Source organism: Paroedura picta, chromosome 6 (genome assembly GCF_049243985.1).
Source record: "Paroedura picta isolate Pp20150507F chromosome 6, Ppicta_v3.0, whole genome shotgun sequence".
Lineage (NCBI taxonomy): Eukaryota > Metazoa > Chordata > Lepidosauria > Squamata > Gekkonidae > Paroedura > Paroedura picta.
In genome coordinates, this window is record NC_135374.1 from 91,738,318 (window position 1) to 91,756,047 (window position 17,730).

A 17,730-nucleotide genomic window follows, 5' to 3' on the forward strand; every position below is an offset into this window, starting at 1 on the left:
CGTCCCCGCTGGATAGGGCGAGAAAGGCCGGGGGGGGGGGGGATTTGTATGGGCTTGTTGAAAGGATTTGTTACACCAACGCGCTCTGAACGCGTGTCTAGTGTTGTAGTACTTCATTTATTTAAAATATATTTATTATATTCTGCACTGCTCCTGGTTAACGGGGTCATAATTTACGATGATAAACCCGGCTAAACAAAATTTGAGTCCGGTGGCACCTTTAAGACCAACAAAGATTTATCCGAGGCGTGAGCTTTCAAGTGCAGGCACACTTCCTCAGACCATGGAATAGCGATCTTAAGAGTACAGGTATAAGGAGAAAGTAAATTGGTGGCAAATTAGTAAACAGCATCATAAGTCCAAATATGTAATGGGATAATTCTTTGCTGAGCCTCTTGTGGCGCAGAGTGGTAAGGCAGCCGTCTGAAAGCTTTGCCCATGAGGCTGGGAGTTCAATCCCAGCAGCCGGCTTAAGGTTGACTCAGCCTTCCATCCTTCCGAGGTGGGTAAAATGAGTACCCAGCTTGCTGGGGGGTAAACGGTAATGACTGGGGAAGGCACTGGCAAACCACCCCATATTGAGTCTGCCATGAAAACGCTGGAGGGCGTCACCCCAAGGGTCAGACATGACTCGGTGCTTGCACAGGGGATACCTTTACCTTTACCTTTAATTCTTTGCTAGACAAGCCAGTCAGTCCCATGGGTTCAATTGTTTACAAAAATATTGGAGCAATAAAAGTGTGATTAATGGCAGGTACTTTCCTAGTTGTGAAAAGTAATTAAAAACAACTTCTTGTTAGCCGGTGGGGACACCTTCAAGGAATACCAGAGTTGCTATGCTGAGGCAAGCAATGGTAAATCACCTCTGAACCTCTTGCCTTGAAACCCTTACAGGGTTGCCAGAATTCAATTATATTGAAATTAGACATACAGTATTGTATTCTTTTAGAAGTGAAAGCATTTTTGTTAGGTTTGTTTGAAAATAATGTTTTCCATTGTTAAAATATTTTTGTGAATGTGTGCAGTGTATGTTATGGAACATCTTTGATTTTGTAATTGCACAATAAAAAGAAGTTATCCACAATCATAATTGACCATGTACCACTAGAAGCACAGGACAAAAGCTGCAAGTGGAGTTTCTACAATTTTTGCAATGTATTGGTTGATTGCAAGGTATTGGTTGAACTGTTGTTCAAGTGTTAGTTTAACTTTACTTCAGTTATCACATTACTAATAACAGAGCTGGATCCCTGATGCCGGGTGGATCAATACATGTCTTCCTGGTGAAGAATAAAGAATAAATATGCACTGTATATCATCATTAGGGAGAAGAGGGGACTACAATTTACATGATCAACTGACCCCCACTCTTCCCTCCTTCTTGTCAGGAGCTGCTGTGAGACACCTCAGAAGCCACTGCTCCTCAAGTGATTCCAGTCTAGCATTCAGCATTCATTCTCACTAGACAGAGTCAAACTGTCAAAAATAAAGAAAATATTTGGAAGCTGGAAAAGGAACAGATGGAGATTGTAAAAGTAAAAAGGGGATGAGGTGGGGGAAGGAAGGTATGAGCGGTGGGAGGTACAAGTAAAATGTGGGTGGTGTTGGAGTGTTCTCTGAAGGGCCAAAAGGATTGGGGGGGGACTAATTCAATGGAACCTTTATGGTTTTGTCTTATTTCAGTTTTTGAGCAAAGTGGGGGGAAGACTGCAGCAAAAGGACTTTCAAATAAACTGGAGATAAAATGGTCAAAAAGCAAACTGAGGGCTGAAGTGAGGGAAAGTGATGCAGAGTCCAAAATTAACCCTAAATAAGGTGCATAGTGAACTTGATGGGAAAGCAGAATGACTTTAAAAAGTTGATGGAAATGCACTGTGAAAGCAAGGGAAATTTCTAGTGCAAAAACATAAAATTTTCTTTTGTATTATTTCTTTTAATAACTATGATGATTGTTCAGAGCAATGCTTGCTTCCACCTAGTGGCTGTTCTCTAAAAAGCAGCAGTAAAATGGTTTTGGAGAAAATATAAGCATAATTTTTCTATCTCTAGATATGCATACATAATATGTCTATTGCACAAGCATCATTTTTTTAATTAATCGATATCTTCCTAGCAACTGCAAAAAGAAAGAAAAACAGAAGGCATATTCGTGTTATGTCTGTTGTGCAAAATGTATGTTTACTGGTATATTCTTGATTAGCTACCTCTGTCTCTTGTCTGTTCATTGGGAGATATGTTGTGATATATTAAACAATCTCACAGCTGCAGCTAGTGTCCAGACCAGCTTTTTTCAACCTTTTGACTGTGGAGGTACCTCTGAAATATTTTTCAGGCTTCAAGGTAACCTGGAAGTGATATCAGACATGATGTCAGACCCCTCAGGTCTGAAGAATACCTGAGTTTGTGAATCTCTCCACTGCCAGTGTGTCATAGCACTACCTTTAATAGCATATAAAAGTACAATGTAAGAAGGGAACGTGCAAAAGGATCCACTGCTAGTGAAAATATAGGCAAAGATCATGCTTTAGGGTAGGACATAATACATTCATGGTTTCTCATGGCAAGATATAAAAACCTTGCAACTGGTTCAATTATATCAGGGTTCTGGGATGTCAAAAGAAACTGAGTCTTTTGTTCATCCGAATGCAGTTCTCTTTTACACAGCAATGAGTTAAGAAATTTAGCTCGGATCGAATAATAAAATGGACAATAGAACAAAATGTGTGTAATTGATTCTATACAGCATTGTCCACATGGGCTCAACCTAGCTGAATACGGGATCTGTTGAAATCTCCCATATAGAACAGCAGAAAGCAGAGCATTAGTTTTAGCTAACAAGAATGCTCTATGCTGTTGTGGGATGATTAGATGGTAGAAGTACACAGCTAGGGGCTGAGAGCTTGGTGAGATCCCCAAGCTCAATGGCGAGCAAACGTTTCTAGCTTTACTGCTAAGTTCCTGCAGTTCATTGTAAGCCGTGACTTCTTCGGGTAGTAAAAAGTTCCAGCTCTTCATGGCACCACCTGTGAATGTTCCAGTCTGCCTCAATTGCTGCCACTGCCACTGGTTCCAAGAAACTCAATTGATAGCACATTCTTGGTTGTTATGCAAATTAGCTCCTATATCCTTCCACTCGTTATGGGCAGGACATTGGATTCATAAGTGGCCTTTTTCACCAGCCAATCCACACATAGAGTTTAGTTGTTAGAAATTATTGGTCACAGAATGCAAGGTCTGATGGCTCGACTAATGTCCACGGCCGGCTGAACTTCCAGGATAGGTTGTGTCACCCCTGGGGGGGGGGTGCTCCAGTCACCCTGGTTGAGAAACACTGGTCCAGATATTGATGGAATAGGCTAGTATTTGGCTGTCCCTGGTGACTTCTGTGTTCTCTGATTGCTTCAAAGCTGACTGTCGTGGAATGGGAAATATACTTAAGAGAGTAAGAGGGTCACAAAATGTGGAGGAAGGAATGTGAAAGTGTACAAAAGAGGGAGGCCAAAGGAAGAAAAAAATAGAGGGACATGAAAAGGTATTAGGAAGGAGTGTTAAAGGAGTCATATAACAAGCAGACTCCAGGAAATTCATTGGTGGGATCATTCCCTGAAAATGTTCTTGTTTTATCCATTTACTTTTGTTGTTTTCCCCTCCAACTGTTCTTATTTCAACTTTTAAAACCATTTTATCTTATCACATTAAAAAGGCAGCTGTTACATAGCCTAATAGAGACCCAGCATATTGCCATATTCATTCATTCATTCATTCATTCATTCATTCATTCATTCATTCATTCATTCATTCATTCATTCATTCATATTTGTATACCTTCCATACAGCTCTGGGCAGTTTACATAGAGCGTCACAGGGTAATTACATAGAAATATTTAAATGTTTTATTATACTTTTAGCAGAAACTGATAGCAATACATTAAAACAACCAAATAACTTTGTATGCTCTGGCAGGAACGGTTTATATGCACAGGAAGGTTTGGCGTGATGCTGGTTGTTAACTTGCTGATGGAAAAAGAATACAAGAAGTGAATCGGCAATACAAGAAGTGAATTGGGCATCAGAAAATACCTGCTGTGAGAGTCAGGGTCAATCACAAAATACTGGGAGATTCCAAACCAGGTATTTGTATATGATGGAGACTTATTTCTGAGTAGTTGCTCCTTGCAGCAGAAAGGTTATGCTTCTTGGCCTTATCCTGAAGCAGCTTGTATGGACAGAAGCAGGTTCTGCCTTTCCCTAAGCAACCAATGAGAGCTGATGGAATGTTGGGGCAAGACAGTTGGAAAATAGCAGGTAAGATGAAGATGGCAGTTGGCAATTGGCAGTGGGGGTGAGAGGGAAGATAGTGTGTCTGACTGAGCGAAATCATGGAAAAGGAATGGTTAGAGTGGGATGAAGATATTCAATTTTAACTAAAGGTTCCCAGTTAGCAGATGTGGGAGTTTTTGAAGCCAAATTCATGGGTGGTGGGAGGGGGTGGGGGAACAACTGCTGCATCCTCAAAACTAATGTCCTCTGAATGCTTTCTTGTCGCTCCCCTGTATATAAATTCATAACTAATCTAACCATGTTATAAACTTGAAGTACACTCTTCTTCAAAGGTGAAATGTCTACTATTTAGGTGTAGATTTGCGGAATACTGTGAGAATGAATAATTAGAAATCAGCTATGAAAAAACAAAAGTAATGGCTTTTGGCAAATACTATAGGCTTGGCCTATAGTAGAGAAAAAGGTAGAACAGGTTAAGAGTTTCAAATACTTGGGGGTGACCTTTCAGTCCTCAGGATCTAATCTAGAACACTGCAGACAAGTTACCATCCTGGGAAAGATCCTCGCACAATATAGTACAATTTTTCTGATAAAAGGGAGCCCATTTCGTTCCAGCCGCTCTTAGGCTATTCCAGGCCAAAATAATTGCACATATGTTGTATGGAACATTCCTTAGTTCCCCTCCTTCAGGCATCTCCTTGTTAGAGCACCTACAGTCTAAGTTTCTTAGAGCTGCATTACAAGTCATTAAATGTATCTCTAACTCTATGAACTGCTTGGAAACTGGCATGCAGAAGATTTGATGCTAGAATTGGCTTTTCATCTATTATGATTTGGCTCAAGGCTCACTGTTCCCCAAGTGGCCTGCTACATTTAATTATAATTTTAGATCTAGATGGTAGCAGCATACAGAAGGAAGAAATTTAAGCCTTGGATTCTCTACACAAGCTATACTGGAGCTGGGCACTGACTACGCAAGGCAAGTCATTAAAGAAAGGATTAATGACACAGAGTGCAAACTAGACCTGTCAAGTCCCCCCCCCCAACAGATATATTCAGAAACCAGCTGCTTAACTGTCCTTTCTTGAGATTAAGAACCACACGAAGACATCTACACTTGTGAGGTGCTCTGCTTTGCCATCTGCTTTGCTTGAGGGGCACTATAAAAAGACTCCCAAGAGCAGAGAGGATCTGTATATGTGGAGGTGGGGAATTGGAGACCATTGGGCATGTCCTCTTCAGATGCTCACTTCATGTGGGAGTTTGAAATAAAATAATCACATACCCCTCATGCCCTGGATTCCCAGTGACTCTGAGGAAGGGGAAATTAAGAGCCTCCTTTCTGGGGGAAATACTGAGGTCACAAAACAAATTGCCAAATACTGTGCTATAGCATGCAAAGTATGACAAAACTGTGCTATTGGGAATTTTCCTTCGGTAATCTTGTCATGTTTTAATAGTTTTATAAGGTTTTAAATGTTTAATTCTTAAGAGTTTTTATTGTTGGTCATTTGTACACTGCCATGATTATGGTTTTGTAAATTGTGTGAGTTTTGTAGCTGGCTTGGAGCCATATTTCAATAAATCTAATCTAATCTATTTAGGTGTGCAAAACATCACTGAAATTAATGAGAGTTGCTCCCTCCCCCCAAATAGGCATAGGATCAGACAACTAGCATTGCCTGACTATTGACTAAATGATGCTGCTGTCAACATTGCACATTTGAGTTCTACTTGGGTGAAGATATTGACCTCAGGAATGCAAACACTACTGAGACAAGGCAAGTTCAAGCCCTCTTTATATAAAGTCCATAGAAACAACCTTCTGAGTTTGATTTCAGTTGCTAACAGACAAGGAAAACCAAAATGTCTTCTCTACTGCAGGATAAATTGTATGAAGTTCACATGCAGGCACCTCCCCCTAGCAAAGACTTCCATCACTTGACAATTACAAAAAACGAGGTAAAAAAAAACATTGATATCTTATTGTATTTGGATTAGGATGGGAAAAAGCTGTACCTGGTAAGCTTCTGCCTTTCATGCTGCTTTTAAAAATAGGTGAGGGGGGAATATGGCAATACAACTTATAGGTTGTGCAGGCAGTCCTAGAAATAATCCAGATATTTTCATTCCTGGGGCTGTATTCAAAAATAGGGAAAGGAAATTACTTTGTTTCTGTGTAAGCAGTGTAATTAATTTGTCTGCAAATATAGTTTGAAATTAAAACCCTTAATTCATTATGTAATATTTGATAATCTAAACTAGGTTCAGTATCTCTTTTCTGCCCATTTTTAAAGATTTATATCTATTCTGTAAAGTAGTGAAGTAAGACCAGACTTGTACGAACTTATCTCATGCATGTCTTTTTCCATACCAGGACTTCCTATATTCAGATATTTGTGTGAATGTTCCTGCCTACACCAACTTGTGCTTGTGTATTTAAGCAGAGACTGACAAGAAATCTCCCTACTCAAGTTTTAAAGACATATGGGAATAACAGATACAGTTACTTGTTTGTGTCTAATTTATCTTGTTTCATTTTTATACAAAGTTACCTCATTCCTGTTGCTTGTTCACCTAATAAGTTCTAAACTTAATTCCTACCTGACCATTTCAGCAGTTTGTTAGTTTTGAATTATAGTCAGCTTCTCATGTGACATTATAAAACAAGGACAAAAAGAGGATTTTAGTCTCTCCCCTCAATTCCCTAAACTGGATCAACATTTGCTAATAAAATTCAAACAACTGGGTGGAACATCCGGAGAAAAATAAAGAAGGAAGAAAAATAGGCTGTTAAGCTAAGAACAATAAAAAGAAAAATCATGTGATGGAGGGTTAAATTGCCATAGTCTTATTCCAAAACAATTATGTACTGCCACCAGATATGAAAGACTAAGCCATTATTCATCACATCTCCATCTTATATTTGATGTGGTAGATGTTAGTTTCTTTAACCTGTCTGGTGTCAAATACTACTAATACATGCATTTAATGATGATTTTCCTTATAGAAATATTTGCTGAAACATTCTTTATACTTTTATGGAGATTATTCCACGGATATTGTATTATGTTATGTAGTATTACGTGTTGAATATTATGAAAGTAAAGCCCTGAATTCCTGACAAAATAGATGAAGCAGGATGCACAAATTGATTCATTTGTTTAAATATTGATGTTCAAGGTTATCTGGAAATCATGGAGAATCTCTTTTCGACCTAATCAAGAAAGAAATTGCCCAAAAGAAGTGAAAAAACTTCATAAAGATTTTGGCATGGATGAACAATTACAGAGCAAGTATTGACTGACTAAAGAACTTCCATCAAACTTTGTATTTCTAGTTCCATAGTGTTTGTGTGACTCCATAGGTCACTGTACTACTTTTACAGCCTGATCATTCATAGGATTTTTCAAAATAAGTACAGCTGAGTTCAGTGGGGCTTATTTCTTTATAACTCGATCTTACATGGAAGCACACCTCTCCTGTCTCAATGGGGTGTAGCTGCAGGCCACACATAATATCAGGAACTTGGGGTTGATCCTCAATACCTTCCTTACTATGGAAGCCTAAGTCATTAGAGTAGCCCACCAGGGTTTTCCCCATCTATGCCATGAAGTATACCCTGAAACATTCATCAGGCTTTAAGTAACCCTGGAAGTGATGTCACACCCCTGGAAGTCACATGATTATAGTATGCCTGCGATAACTAATTAAATAAAATGCTTGTTAAATAAGAAGTTACTTTCATTTTTGTGTGTAGTACCTTGCTTGAGCAAAACAAGGAAGCATTCATCTCAGCTGTCATAAAGCCCACTATGCAAAGCAGCAATTCTCGTTAGGGAACTGGCTATCACTTGTAACTTTGGAACTTTGAAACCTCAGGGTTTCATGAAACACTGGTTGTGAAATCCTGTCCTAGATGCTTAAGAATGATCCAGAATAAAATTTACCTGGATACCTAAGTGCTATAGGATAATAGTTTAACAGTTTCAATGTTTAATAGCTGAACAAAGTCCAATTTTGTCTTAATCATCTTAAGTTTTCTCTTAATAGTCTTAAAGGGAAGAAACCCATATTTATCTAATACTAAAGATTTTGAGTTGAACCTCTAGTCTAAACAATGTTACTGTGTCTTTAAGAAAGCATCTTTTCTTATAGTTACTCGCAATTCTAACTACAATTTAGCATAACAATCCGAGTGGAGGAACAGGCAGGAAAATTAAAATGAAATCTCAATTACTACACTCAGGACACTCAGGTAACTTCTTGGATGGAACAATGTAAGTCCAAACTGGAGTTACACTCAGGTAACTTCTTGGATGGAACAATGTAAGTCCAAACTAGAGTTCATACCTTATGGAGATAAAGACTGTAATTTAAAAAATGTAGTACGCTTCCTGCTGTAGTAGGATACTAGTAAGATCTCTCTTATTGTATCTGTGCCCCACCACCTTTTTTCAAATTAGAAATACGAAATCCTCAGGGGAATGTCCACCCTCAAGGAAGTGTTCAACCAGAGGAACATCAGGAACCTGATTTTTGATCTGTAATTTGTGCTCGAATAACATTATTTTGATTGGTCTTGTACTGATTCCTATATAGGTTTTTTTCACAGGAATATATAACTGCATATATTACATTCATTGTATTGCAATACCTCCCTTACTATGTTTGCCTTTTTGAAATAGAAATAATCAGTTTCAATTGAATGTGTACAAGCCATACAAAAGAAGCATCCTTATCTCCACAGGGTATGAGCTCTGGGTTTATTGTGTTATCTCCACACACTATGCAATCCCCTGTTTTTTTTCTTACCCCCAGGAAGTTGGTAATCCTAGCAAGATTTGAGAATGTATTTTCCCAGGGTCCGAAATGGCTGCCAGGGCAAGGGGAAACCTTGCACAGGCTGTGCACAGTCCCTGCACTGGATCCAAGTGTAGTAGCTAGTGAGATTACAGTTTATCTCCAGACTACAGAGATCAGTTTCCCTGGAGAAAATGGCTGCTGTGGAGGGTGGACTCCATGGCATTGGACACAGTCCTCAAATATTTGAATCCCTTTGCTTGCAACAGCTTTTCTCCTGCCACTTTCTGTCGATGGGGCTCTGAGAAGAAATTCTGAAAGGGAGGAAATGGGAGGAGCCAATGGGGGGAGTGCAGCTGATTCAGCTCTTCCCTCCCATTCCTTTTCCATTGTGTATAAATGTAACAAGACCACTGCAGAACAGACAGATAGGCAGAAAGCCACTCAGTCCTCATGACTTCTCCCCCCTCAACAGAGACCCCTCTGGGGCTCTGGTATAATCTGGGGCTACTAGTAACTCTAGCTGAGAATGTTTGAGCTAGAATATCAACTACAGAATGTTAACTATGATGAAGCTGTAGACCTGTGTGCATATGGTGTGGATCTGGAAGCTGGATCTTGGACTGGGAATCAGCTTTGTAGGTTTGATGAGGATAAGAAAACTACTGTTGAGGATACTAGCTGGAATGACCACTAATTAAAGCACAATAGTTCATTGGACTTTTCTGTAATTTATTAAATAGCTCAGAGGAGGATGGGAAAATGGAGAGGGGTGCTGATTTTGGTGGGTGATGACAGAGTACTTTGAAATGAACCAAGATTTAAATTTCTTCACTTTGTTTAAAAAGCTGGACAAAAATAGTGACTAAAATTTTAAAATGATATAAAATGATATAGTATGACATTCAGCTCAATTCAATGTTACTCCTTTTTTAGTTTATAGATTAATTTTCTATCCTGTAGCCCCAAGGGTTATCAGTACAAGTAGTCTTTCTCTGGAAAGCTAACTGGAAAGCAGTTGGCAGAAAATTGTACAGAAATCAAATGCTTATTTCTTTCACAAATAGGAGTTGGAATGGTAAATCCAGCTTTTGTAACATGAATTACATAGATGTTAGGGATCCATTTACATGGCCTTTTCTGAAATGCAGTCATTTATGATAGATTTCTGTGGATTCCACATTCTATTTTGAGGCTGTTACAGAGATAGTTTGCCTTTCTATTGAAATGAAATTGTTCCAGTAAAAACTATCCTAGATTGTACCATCTATCCCAATGTTTTGCAGCCTTCACTCATTCTTGTTATGTTGTTACTTCTTACAACCTCCCTTTCTCCCTTTAGAAAATGCTCCCTGTATGCGGTTCTTTGGTGTAATTTCCCAGTCAGTTTTAGCTAACTTGGACTTTGTTGTCTGTGAAGCAACAAAACATAATTATATTCTGATAGTAACAAATCATGTTTTACCTAGGATAACAATTGACACTAATTGTGCAGTGCCAAAGCAAGATGTATATTCACTGCATACAGTTAGTTTAATTTCTTCCTGTCTTATTTCCCGTCATTCACTCTTTAAAATTAACTGTTTGTTCTGGTTATGTACTTAATGAATAGGCTAGACCACATGATCTGGTAGCTATGGAGAAATCCATTTATCATTCCAAATACCCTCAGTATACACAGCAAGCTAAGCTTTTGTGATAAATATAATTATCCTTAATTATCCTTTAATTTTATTTCTATTTGGAATCTGAAAAGCTTTCCGAGTTACAAGAACTATGATACCTGACATATGAAAAGGAAATGCCTTGGACCCAACTGGACAAAGAAAACAGTGTACCTTTCATATGCCATACCAGGACAACTCAGAATTAGTATTCTACTTAATAATTACCATGGCAGCTTTCTTGTGCACCTAATAACCCATTCTTAGTATGGTAATGTAATTCATTGGAGTGGCTCCAAGTTCCTGAAAAGACCTCGGTATTGACCATGGCAAAGTCGGGCAGCAGGGAACAGGCAATTCTGTTGGGGGATTTGCATGATCATATGTTCCTGCCATAGAATGATGTCTTTCAATCTGCTTTTGCAATCAGCTGTTGAATATTTGTTGAAATAATTGAGTTCTTTACTGATGTCTGTTGATCTTATGGCTGGCAGAGGTACTAATAGGGCGGTGCTTTCCCCCCAGAAGTAGGATTGCCCAGCCTGGCCACTAGCAGGAGACAAGGGAGGCAGGGATATGCAGACAGCTGTTGGTGAGAAATCACTTCCAGGTTTTTCCTGGGAATGATGTCATACATTGATAGGCATTGCCAGAAACTCTATGATAAAGCCTGTTTTCCCCCTAGAAGTCATGTCAGTCTTTTCTAAGAATTGCAGAAAAATAACATATCCAGCAATTCCTAGAGAGGTGTAATGCCATTTCCATTTTCTCTAAAATTGATGACATACAGGTGGCCTTTTTCCAAAATGTTTTATTCAGCCAGAAATCAGCGGCACTCCCAGAGTACATACTACTTTAAAGAAGTGTACATTGCCATGATTTATTCTCACAGTAGCAGAAGATAAATCGAATGTGTATCCACAGTAGACTTGAGTACTTCTTGCTTGGGAACTCTGAAAATTGTGCTGAGGATCTGTTAGAGCTGGCTTGGTGTAGTGGTTAAGAGTGGTGAACTCTCATCTGGAGCACCAGGTTAATTTCCCATTCTATCACATAAAGCCAGCTGGGTATCCTTGGGTCAGTCACAGTTCTCCCAGCCCCACCTACCTCACAGGGTGTGTCTGTTGTGAGGAGAGGAATAATCACCACCTTGGCTATTGTTATTGTTGAGAGGTCATATTGTGTTTTTATTATGTCATATTGTATTTTATTCTTTTACTGTAAACCCACCACAAGCCAGACTGGTTTCAGGAGTGACAGGGATGAATCGAAATATAAATAAATAAAATAAATAAAGGGAAGGCGATTGTAAGCCTGAGATTCCTTGAGGTAATGAACAGTGGGGCATAAAAACCAACTCTTCTTAACAGAGAATTTTTACTGGGTGGTAGACATGATAGACTGGTATAATGAAACTATTAATTGTGTATGTAAGGCCTTATGCAACTCTTCTAGTGAACATAGTTCTATCATCAAGTAGTAGAATATATCTAGTTATACTTTCAGTACACAGGATTAAGTTTTTTCTGTTCCCCAATTCCATATGGTTGGATTTGCTGAGATCTACTTATTCCAGCATACAGATGGTCACTTAGCAATTGGAACTGTCCTTGCAGCCCACTCAAATCATCATTACTGTATTAAGTATATAATCCTCTCTAAAGCTCTGGTCAGGGGTGCCCTTAGGGGTGCCCTGAGAAGGGCCTTTGGAGAGAATCTTAATGACCCATTATGCACGGGGGTTTTAGCGCACATTCGGGGTGGAATGGCGGCGACTAAAATCACGGATAACGCACGGAGCCGGCTGCAACCGGCTGCAGCTTCGGTGCATGCCGCCGAAAAAGCCGCGTCAGTGAAACGCGGAAGAAAGCGCAGCTTCCGGGTGAGCGGGGCGCAACCAGAAGCGGCGCCCGGATCGGCGCGTGCATAATCGGTTACTCTGGGTTTTGCCGCCGTCGCGCCCCGCCCCGTGTATAACCGGTATGCGTCGCGTCTTCCCCCTCCGCGTTTTCCATGTGACCCAAAATCGCCGTTTCGGCAGCCGTGCATAATGGGCCAATGGGTGGACAGAATCTTACAGGGTGGTGATTGTCCTTTTAGAATCTTAACCTCAGATGATCTGAGGATTCAAAAACTGTGCATCAAATGGCTCTCATAAGTAAAATGGAAATTAATGAGGGGAAAGGGGAAGACAAAATGCAGCTGTCCTATTAGCTGATCAGACTTTCAAAATTAAGCTAATATAAGATGGGGTTCTTCAGGGTTACACTTAGACCCATTATGCACGGGGGTTTTAACGCACATTCGGGGTGGAATGGCGGCGACTAAAATCACCGATAACACACGGAGCCGGCTGCAACCAGCCGCAGCTTTGGTGCATGCCGCCGAAAAAGCCGCGTCAGTGAAACGCGGAAGAAAGCGCAGCTTCCGGGTGACCGGGGCGCAACCAGAAGCGGCGCCCGGATCGCCGCGTGCATAATCGGTTACTCTGGGTTTTGCTGCCGTCGCGCCCCGCCCCGTACATAACCGGTATACGTCGCGTCTTCCCCCTCCGCGTTTTGCATGTGACCCGAAATCGCCGTTTCGGCGGCCGTGCATAATGGGCCTAATACTCATCTTTCCTTTTCTAATATAAGTGCTTAACTAGATATGCTCCAGAAAAACTAAACTTTTATCCTCTTGTTTTCACTTTAGCTAGGTGTCTGCTTCCCTTAGTGATTTCCCTCTGAAATACAAAAAAGGTAGCCATATTGGTCTGTAGCAAACTTCAAGAACAAAAAACATATTATCAATACCAGCTGAAATAGGATAACACAATGTGACTGATTATGCATGGGAGTGGTGTTCGCACAGCAGCGTTCGCACAGGGTGGCGTTCGCACAGCAGCAGGTCAAATTTCCACTGATAAAAGATGTCGCCATCAGCCCGGCCCCCGCCCTGGCCCCATGTAGGTCCTACAAATGCTGATTTTTCAGCATTCCCTTTTCTAATGAGGACGCCATCAGTATCTATGCTAGGCCAGGCCCCCCACACCTACAGAGTCACGGCAGGGACACAAAAGATCCTAATCCAGCTGGGCATGACCCCAAACATCTTTGTTAAAAAAATCTTAGGACTTCCTCAGGGTACTTGAGCAGCACACTTAAGAACCAAAGTGAAACTCCCTTCAGTTTCCATGAGGGTCCATCTAAAGCTCTTGCAGTTTTATTTAAATTGGCAAATGTGTCAAACACTGTTGTCAGATACAGACATCAGTTCTATTTGAAGGAGAACCATTGGATTGAGGTCTTGGCCCCTGTTTTACTACTCTATTCTTTACCTTCCTTAGAGGTTGTTAAAACGTAGGACTTAAATAGAACCCACAAATGGGTAATTGAATAGGAGGCAAGTCACATCATCCATTTAATTCAAAACTCCAGGTTCTCTGTATGGTATTCACATTTTAAGTCAGTCAAAACATTTTCACAGTATCCAGCAGATCTTTCTGATGCCCCTCTAAGGAAGAACATTCATGTATGCCCACTTTCAAACAACGCCCTCTGCCTATCTTAAGGGAAGATACAATAAAATCCCCTCATATCTGTGCTTCTCCCCTTGTGCTCTCAGTCAAACTGAAGATCTTCCTCACTATCTTTTCCACTGTCCATTATATGATTCCATACATTATAGCTAGTATGAGGTCATCCCGCATTATCTTGGAACAGTAGAGGACCACATCAGTTTTTTGCTGGCAGATACAAATTCATCCATTACATTTAGGGTTGTCTCCTTCATGCTATCATCAGTTAAGCTAAGGAAGTGTTTTACTCCTTTTATGGCTAAGTTTATTTTGTATTTTTATAACTGTATTTTTATTTCTGTATTTTCGCTGCATTTTATTGTTGTTATAGTTTGTCTGTGATGTTAAAACCTGTATCTATAACACTAATAAATTACTACTACTACTACTACTACTACTACTACTGCTGCTGCTGCTGTTGCTGCTGCTGCTGCTGCTACTACTACATCAATAAGTTATCTTTCAGATATTTTTTCAGCTCAGCTCAGATATAGTCAAATGCACATCCCAAGTACACACATCCCTAGTATACATATACTATATTTGTATGAGAACATGCATTTAGGCTTACTCAAGAGAATTTATTCCTGGAGATTACTAGGAGACCTAAACTCAAGAATTAGGAATAGAAGCTCCTCACTCATGCTACATTACTATACAGTACACTGAACATGCAGGTGTTGCAGTGGATCTTTATATTTTTATGTGCACAAACTTTTTCAATAAAATAAAAAACACAGCATAAGGTGGAATTTTCCTGCTGTGGCTGAATTTAAAATATTCTCTCTCTCTCTCTCTCTCTCTCTCTTTGAACAATTCAGAGCAACTACAAAGCATCTTTGGAAAGAAAATGTTAGATTATGTTCTCAACTTGTGTCAAGGACATTATGATTTCCTTATTCGAATGCCTGAGAATTTGATCATACACATCTTGTCATTTCTCACCGTGGAGGATATTGAACAATTGTCAAAAACATGTAAAAGGTTTCGCCAGGTAAAAATTCTTACATAATTATTTATTGGCACATATTGATCCTCTAAAGAATTTCATCAAGATGGGAACTTCAGTGTAGATGAACTTCACAGAAGAAACATGTAAAGTCACTTATCTGTAGAAGTTTGTAAGCATACTCAGAATAATGTTGGTTTCAGAGTAGATCAAAAGATTAAGTAATTATTGGAACAGTATTTTAACTAACCTGAGAGTCTGACATAAACTTATGTGTTATGTAATACATATTGCAACTATTTATCTTTCAGTTGTGCAACACGGAGGAATTTTGGGGAAGAATAAAACAACTGCAAGATAAATACACTCTTGATGCCCAAACAATCAGGTTTCCAACTCATAAGAGGCTGGTGAATTTCAGCCAAAGACCAGGCTATCTGAAACAGATGCAGAGAAGACAGACTACATTTTTTTAAAAGGGGGCACAAACTGATGGCTAAAGGCTGGAATCCTGTAAGCAGTCATGGGAAGAAAGAAAAAATCTGGACAACCCATATTACCCTCCATGTACCTCCACCTTCAGAGGAAAGTTACAACGTTACTGAGACATTCTCTCTTATACACCCCTGAATCTCTCTTGTGGACGATAGGCAGTATTATTTGCTCTTGTTTTTATGCCTGGTCTGCTTATTGACTTTCTAACATTTTATTTGTTGCTTTCCTGATATTATCTTTGTAGTTTTTATTGCTTAAATTTTGGCTGTAACTTTTCATTATTAGTTTATACTACTGATTTTATTTTGTTAGTCCACTTCCTCCTGAAACAAACAAGGCTGGAAGTCCAAATGATATGGGTGTAAGAAAGATATGCCTGTAGTTGGTCCATTCAACTACTTTTTTTAAAAAAGGAAAGGTTAGTAATAGGTTTAACTATGACCATCTATAAAGACAGCTTTTCCAGACCACAAAAAAATCTCTCTTCTGATATATATATAATTAAAATATTATAAATAAATAAACGAATGTAAAATAACAATGAATAACAAATAAATTAAACATGAAGAATTTTTCCGTTTTGAACTGATTATTGACTGTTTCAGCCACAGGCCTCTGAGCTCCACTTTGCTGGTCTTAAACAGCCAGGATGGACACGGATTTAAATATGTAGTAAGTTTGACAACCAAGAACACTATTGACACCTGTGAAAGAAACAAGGTTGAAAAGATCTAGGAAATTCTGATGTGGACAGAGGTACTATGGTGGGTGGGGAATAAAATAGGTCCGGCTACATTTACTAGCAAAATTATTACAATGAGTAATTCTCCAGTAACTTGTTTGAAAGGCATACACATCCATCACCCAGAACAGATCACCTAATTGTGATTTCACTGATAACCTGGTGACAGAGAGTGATTCATTTGTTGCCACCACTCATACCCCTGGAAACAGTCTCAGCTTTGGCATGCGTTATGCCACAAGTGCTCTCTACATATCTGTTTCATAGCTCTTCTGGGTATCAGAGGGTAAGAGTCCTTTGAGCCATGCGGAGAAGATGACAAGTTAATTTTGTCAATTATCCAGCTAAACAATCCAGCAGAGATACTGCTATGATCTCCTGTACATGTATTCCATTGCCCACATTTTGGAATATAATTAACTGCAAAGGTGACAAGGGACAGATCATCTTAATGGGCCTAGCAGCCATTTAAAGTGAATAATTTTGTTAATAGTTTCAATACAGATTTAAAAGAAAAGAGAAAATAAAAAGAACATAAGAAAAAAGAAAAAATGAAGACACAAAGAACATACATCTGTTTCAGACCTATCACCCACCGCCCAACCCTGAGGTAATGGTTTGCTCATGACAAAGATCTAAACTCAGTACTTATTATCACCATACAATCAGAATCCTACTTACTACAAATCAGTCTACTTGAGGTTTCATATGTGTAGATCATACTAATGTGCAAACAGATTCTAGAGGCCATAATGTCTTGAATTCCATCTTTTAATGAAAGTTCCCAGCGTTGAAAATCAGAGAGTGCTCAACATCAAGTCCAAGACGAGTATAAGCAACTGTTGAGACTGTATGTTTCTGTTGAAAATACAGGAGTTATATATAGTAGTATTAGTAGTATTTGGGCTTTTTTGCCACACCTCCCCGATGACAGGCTTGTGGCAGCTGACAACAATAAAAATATACAGTAAATATAAAAAAACATGGGCAATGCAAAATTTTGTGCGTGTCCAGACTGCTGCTGAGCAGGGCTTCCTGTGTTAATGAGTGGCTGCTTATACAGTTTATAAGGATAACCACTGGGTGCCACCTCCCCCCACGAGTAATATCACATACATGTGGCGGATCATCTATTTTTGTGGATGGACTGGCAATGGGACTAAATTCAAATAACTGGTTGGTGTGTGAACAGATAAATTTGCTGTGTATGCTAGAGATCAGAACATTTAAACTCATG

General features: G+C 39.4%; 1 protein-coding gene across 7 annotated transcripts; it reads left to right on the top strand.

Annotated features, from left to right (window-relative positions):
- Positions 1-98: 98 nt before the first annotated feature.
- Positions 99-16,323, top strand: LOC143840306 (F-box only protein 36-like). Of its 7 annotated transcripts, XM_077343661.1 has the most exons (8): positions 99-309; positions 1,389-1,535; positions 3,964-4,131; positions 5,938-6,062; positions 6,166-6,243; positions 7,465-7,573; positions 15,129-15,301; positions 15,568-16,323. In XM_077343661.1, the coding sequence occupies exons 5-8, from the start codon at positions 6,187-6,189 to the stop codon at positions 15,730-15,732; spliced, it is 504 nt and encodes a 167-aa protein (XP_077199776.1). In that variant the 5' UTR covers positions 99-309; positions 1,389-1,535; positions 3,964-4,131; positions 5,938-6,062; positions 6,166-6,186; the 3' UTR covers positions 15,733-16,323. The 7 variants fall into 7 exon arrangements, with proteins under 7 accessions (XP_077199776.1, XP_077199777.1, XP_077199779.1 ...); XM_077343662.1 differs by lacking the exon at positions 1,389-1,535; XM_077343658.1 differs by lacking the exons at positions 99-309; positions 1,389-1,535; positions 3,964-4,131 and adding exons at positions 4,328-4,393; positions 5,171-5,260.
- The last annotated feature ends 1,407 nt before the right edge of the window (positions 16,324-17,730 follow it).

Coding starts and splice junctions, on each gene's coding strand:
- LOC143840306 (XM_077343657.1), top strand. CDS start 6,148: ATGTCTTCTCTACTGCAGGATAAATTGTATGAAGTTCACATGCAGGCA. Junction 7,574..15,128: donor CATGGATGAACAATTACAGA/GCAAGTATTGAC, acceptor TGAACAATTCAG/AGCAACTACAAAGCATCTTT. Junction 15,302..15,567: donor CATGTAAAAGGTTTCGCCAG/GTAAAAATTCTT, acceptor TTTATCTTTCAG/TTGTGCAACACGGAGGAATT.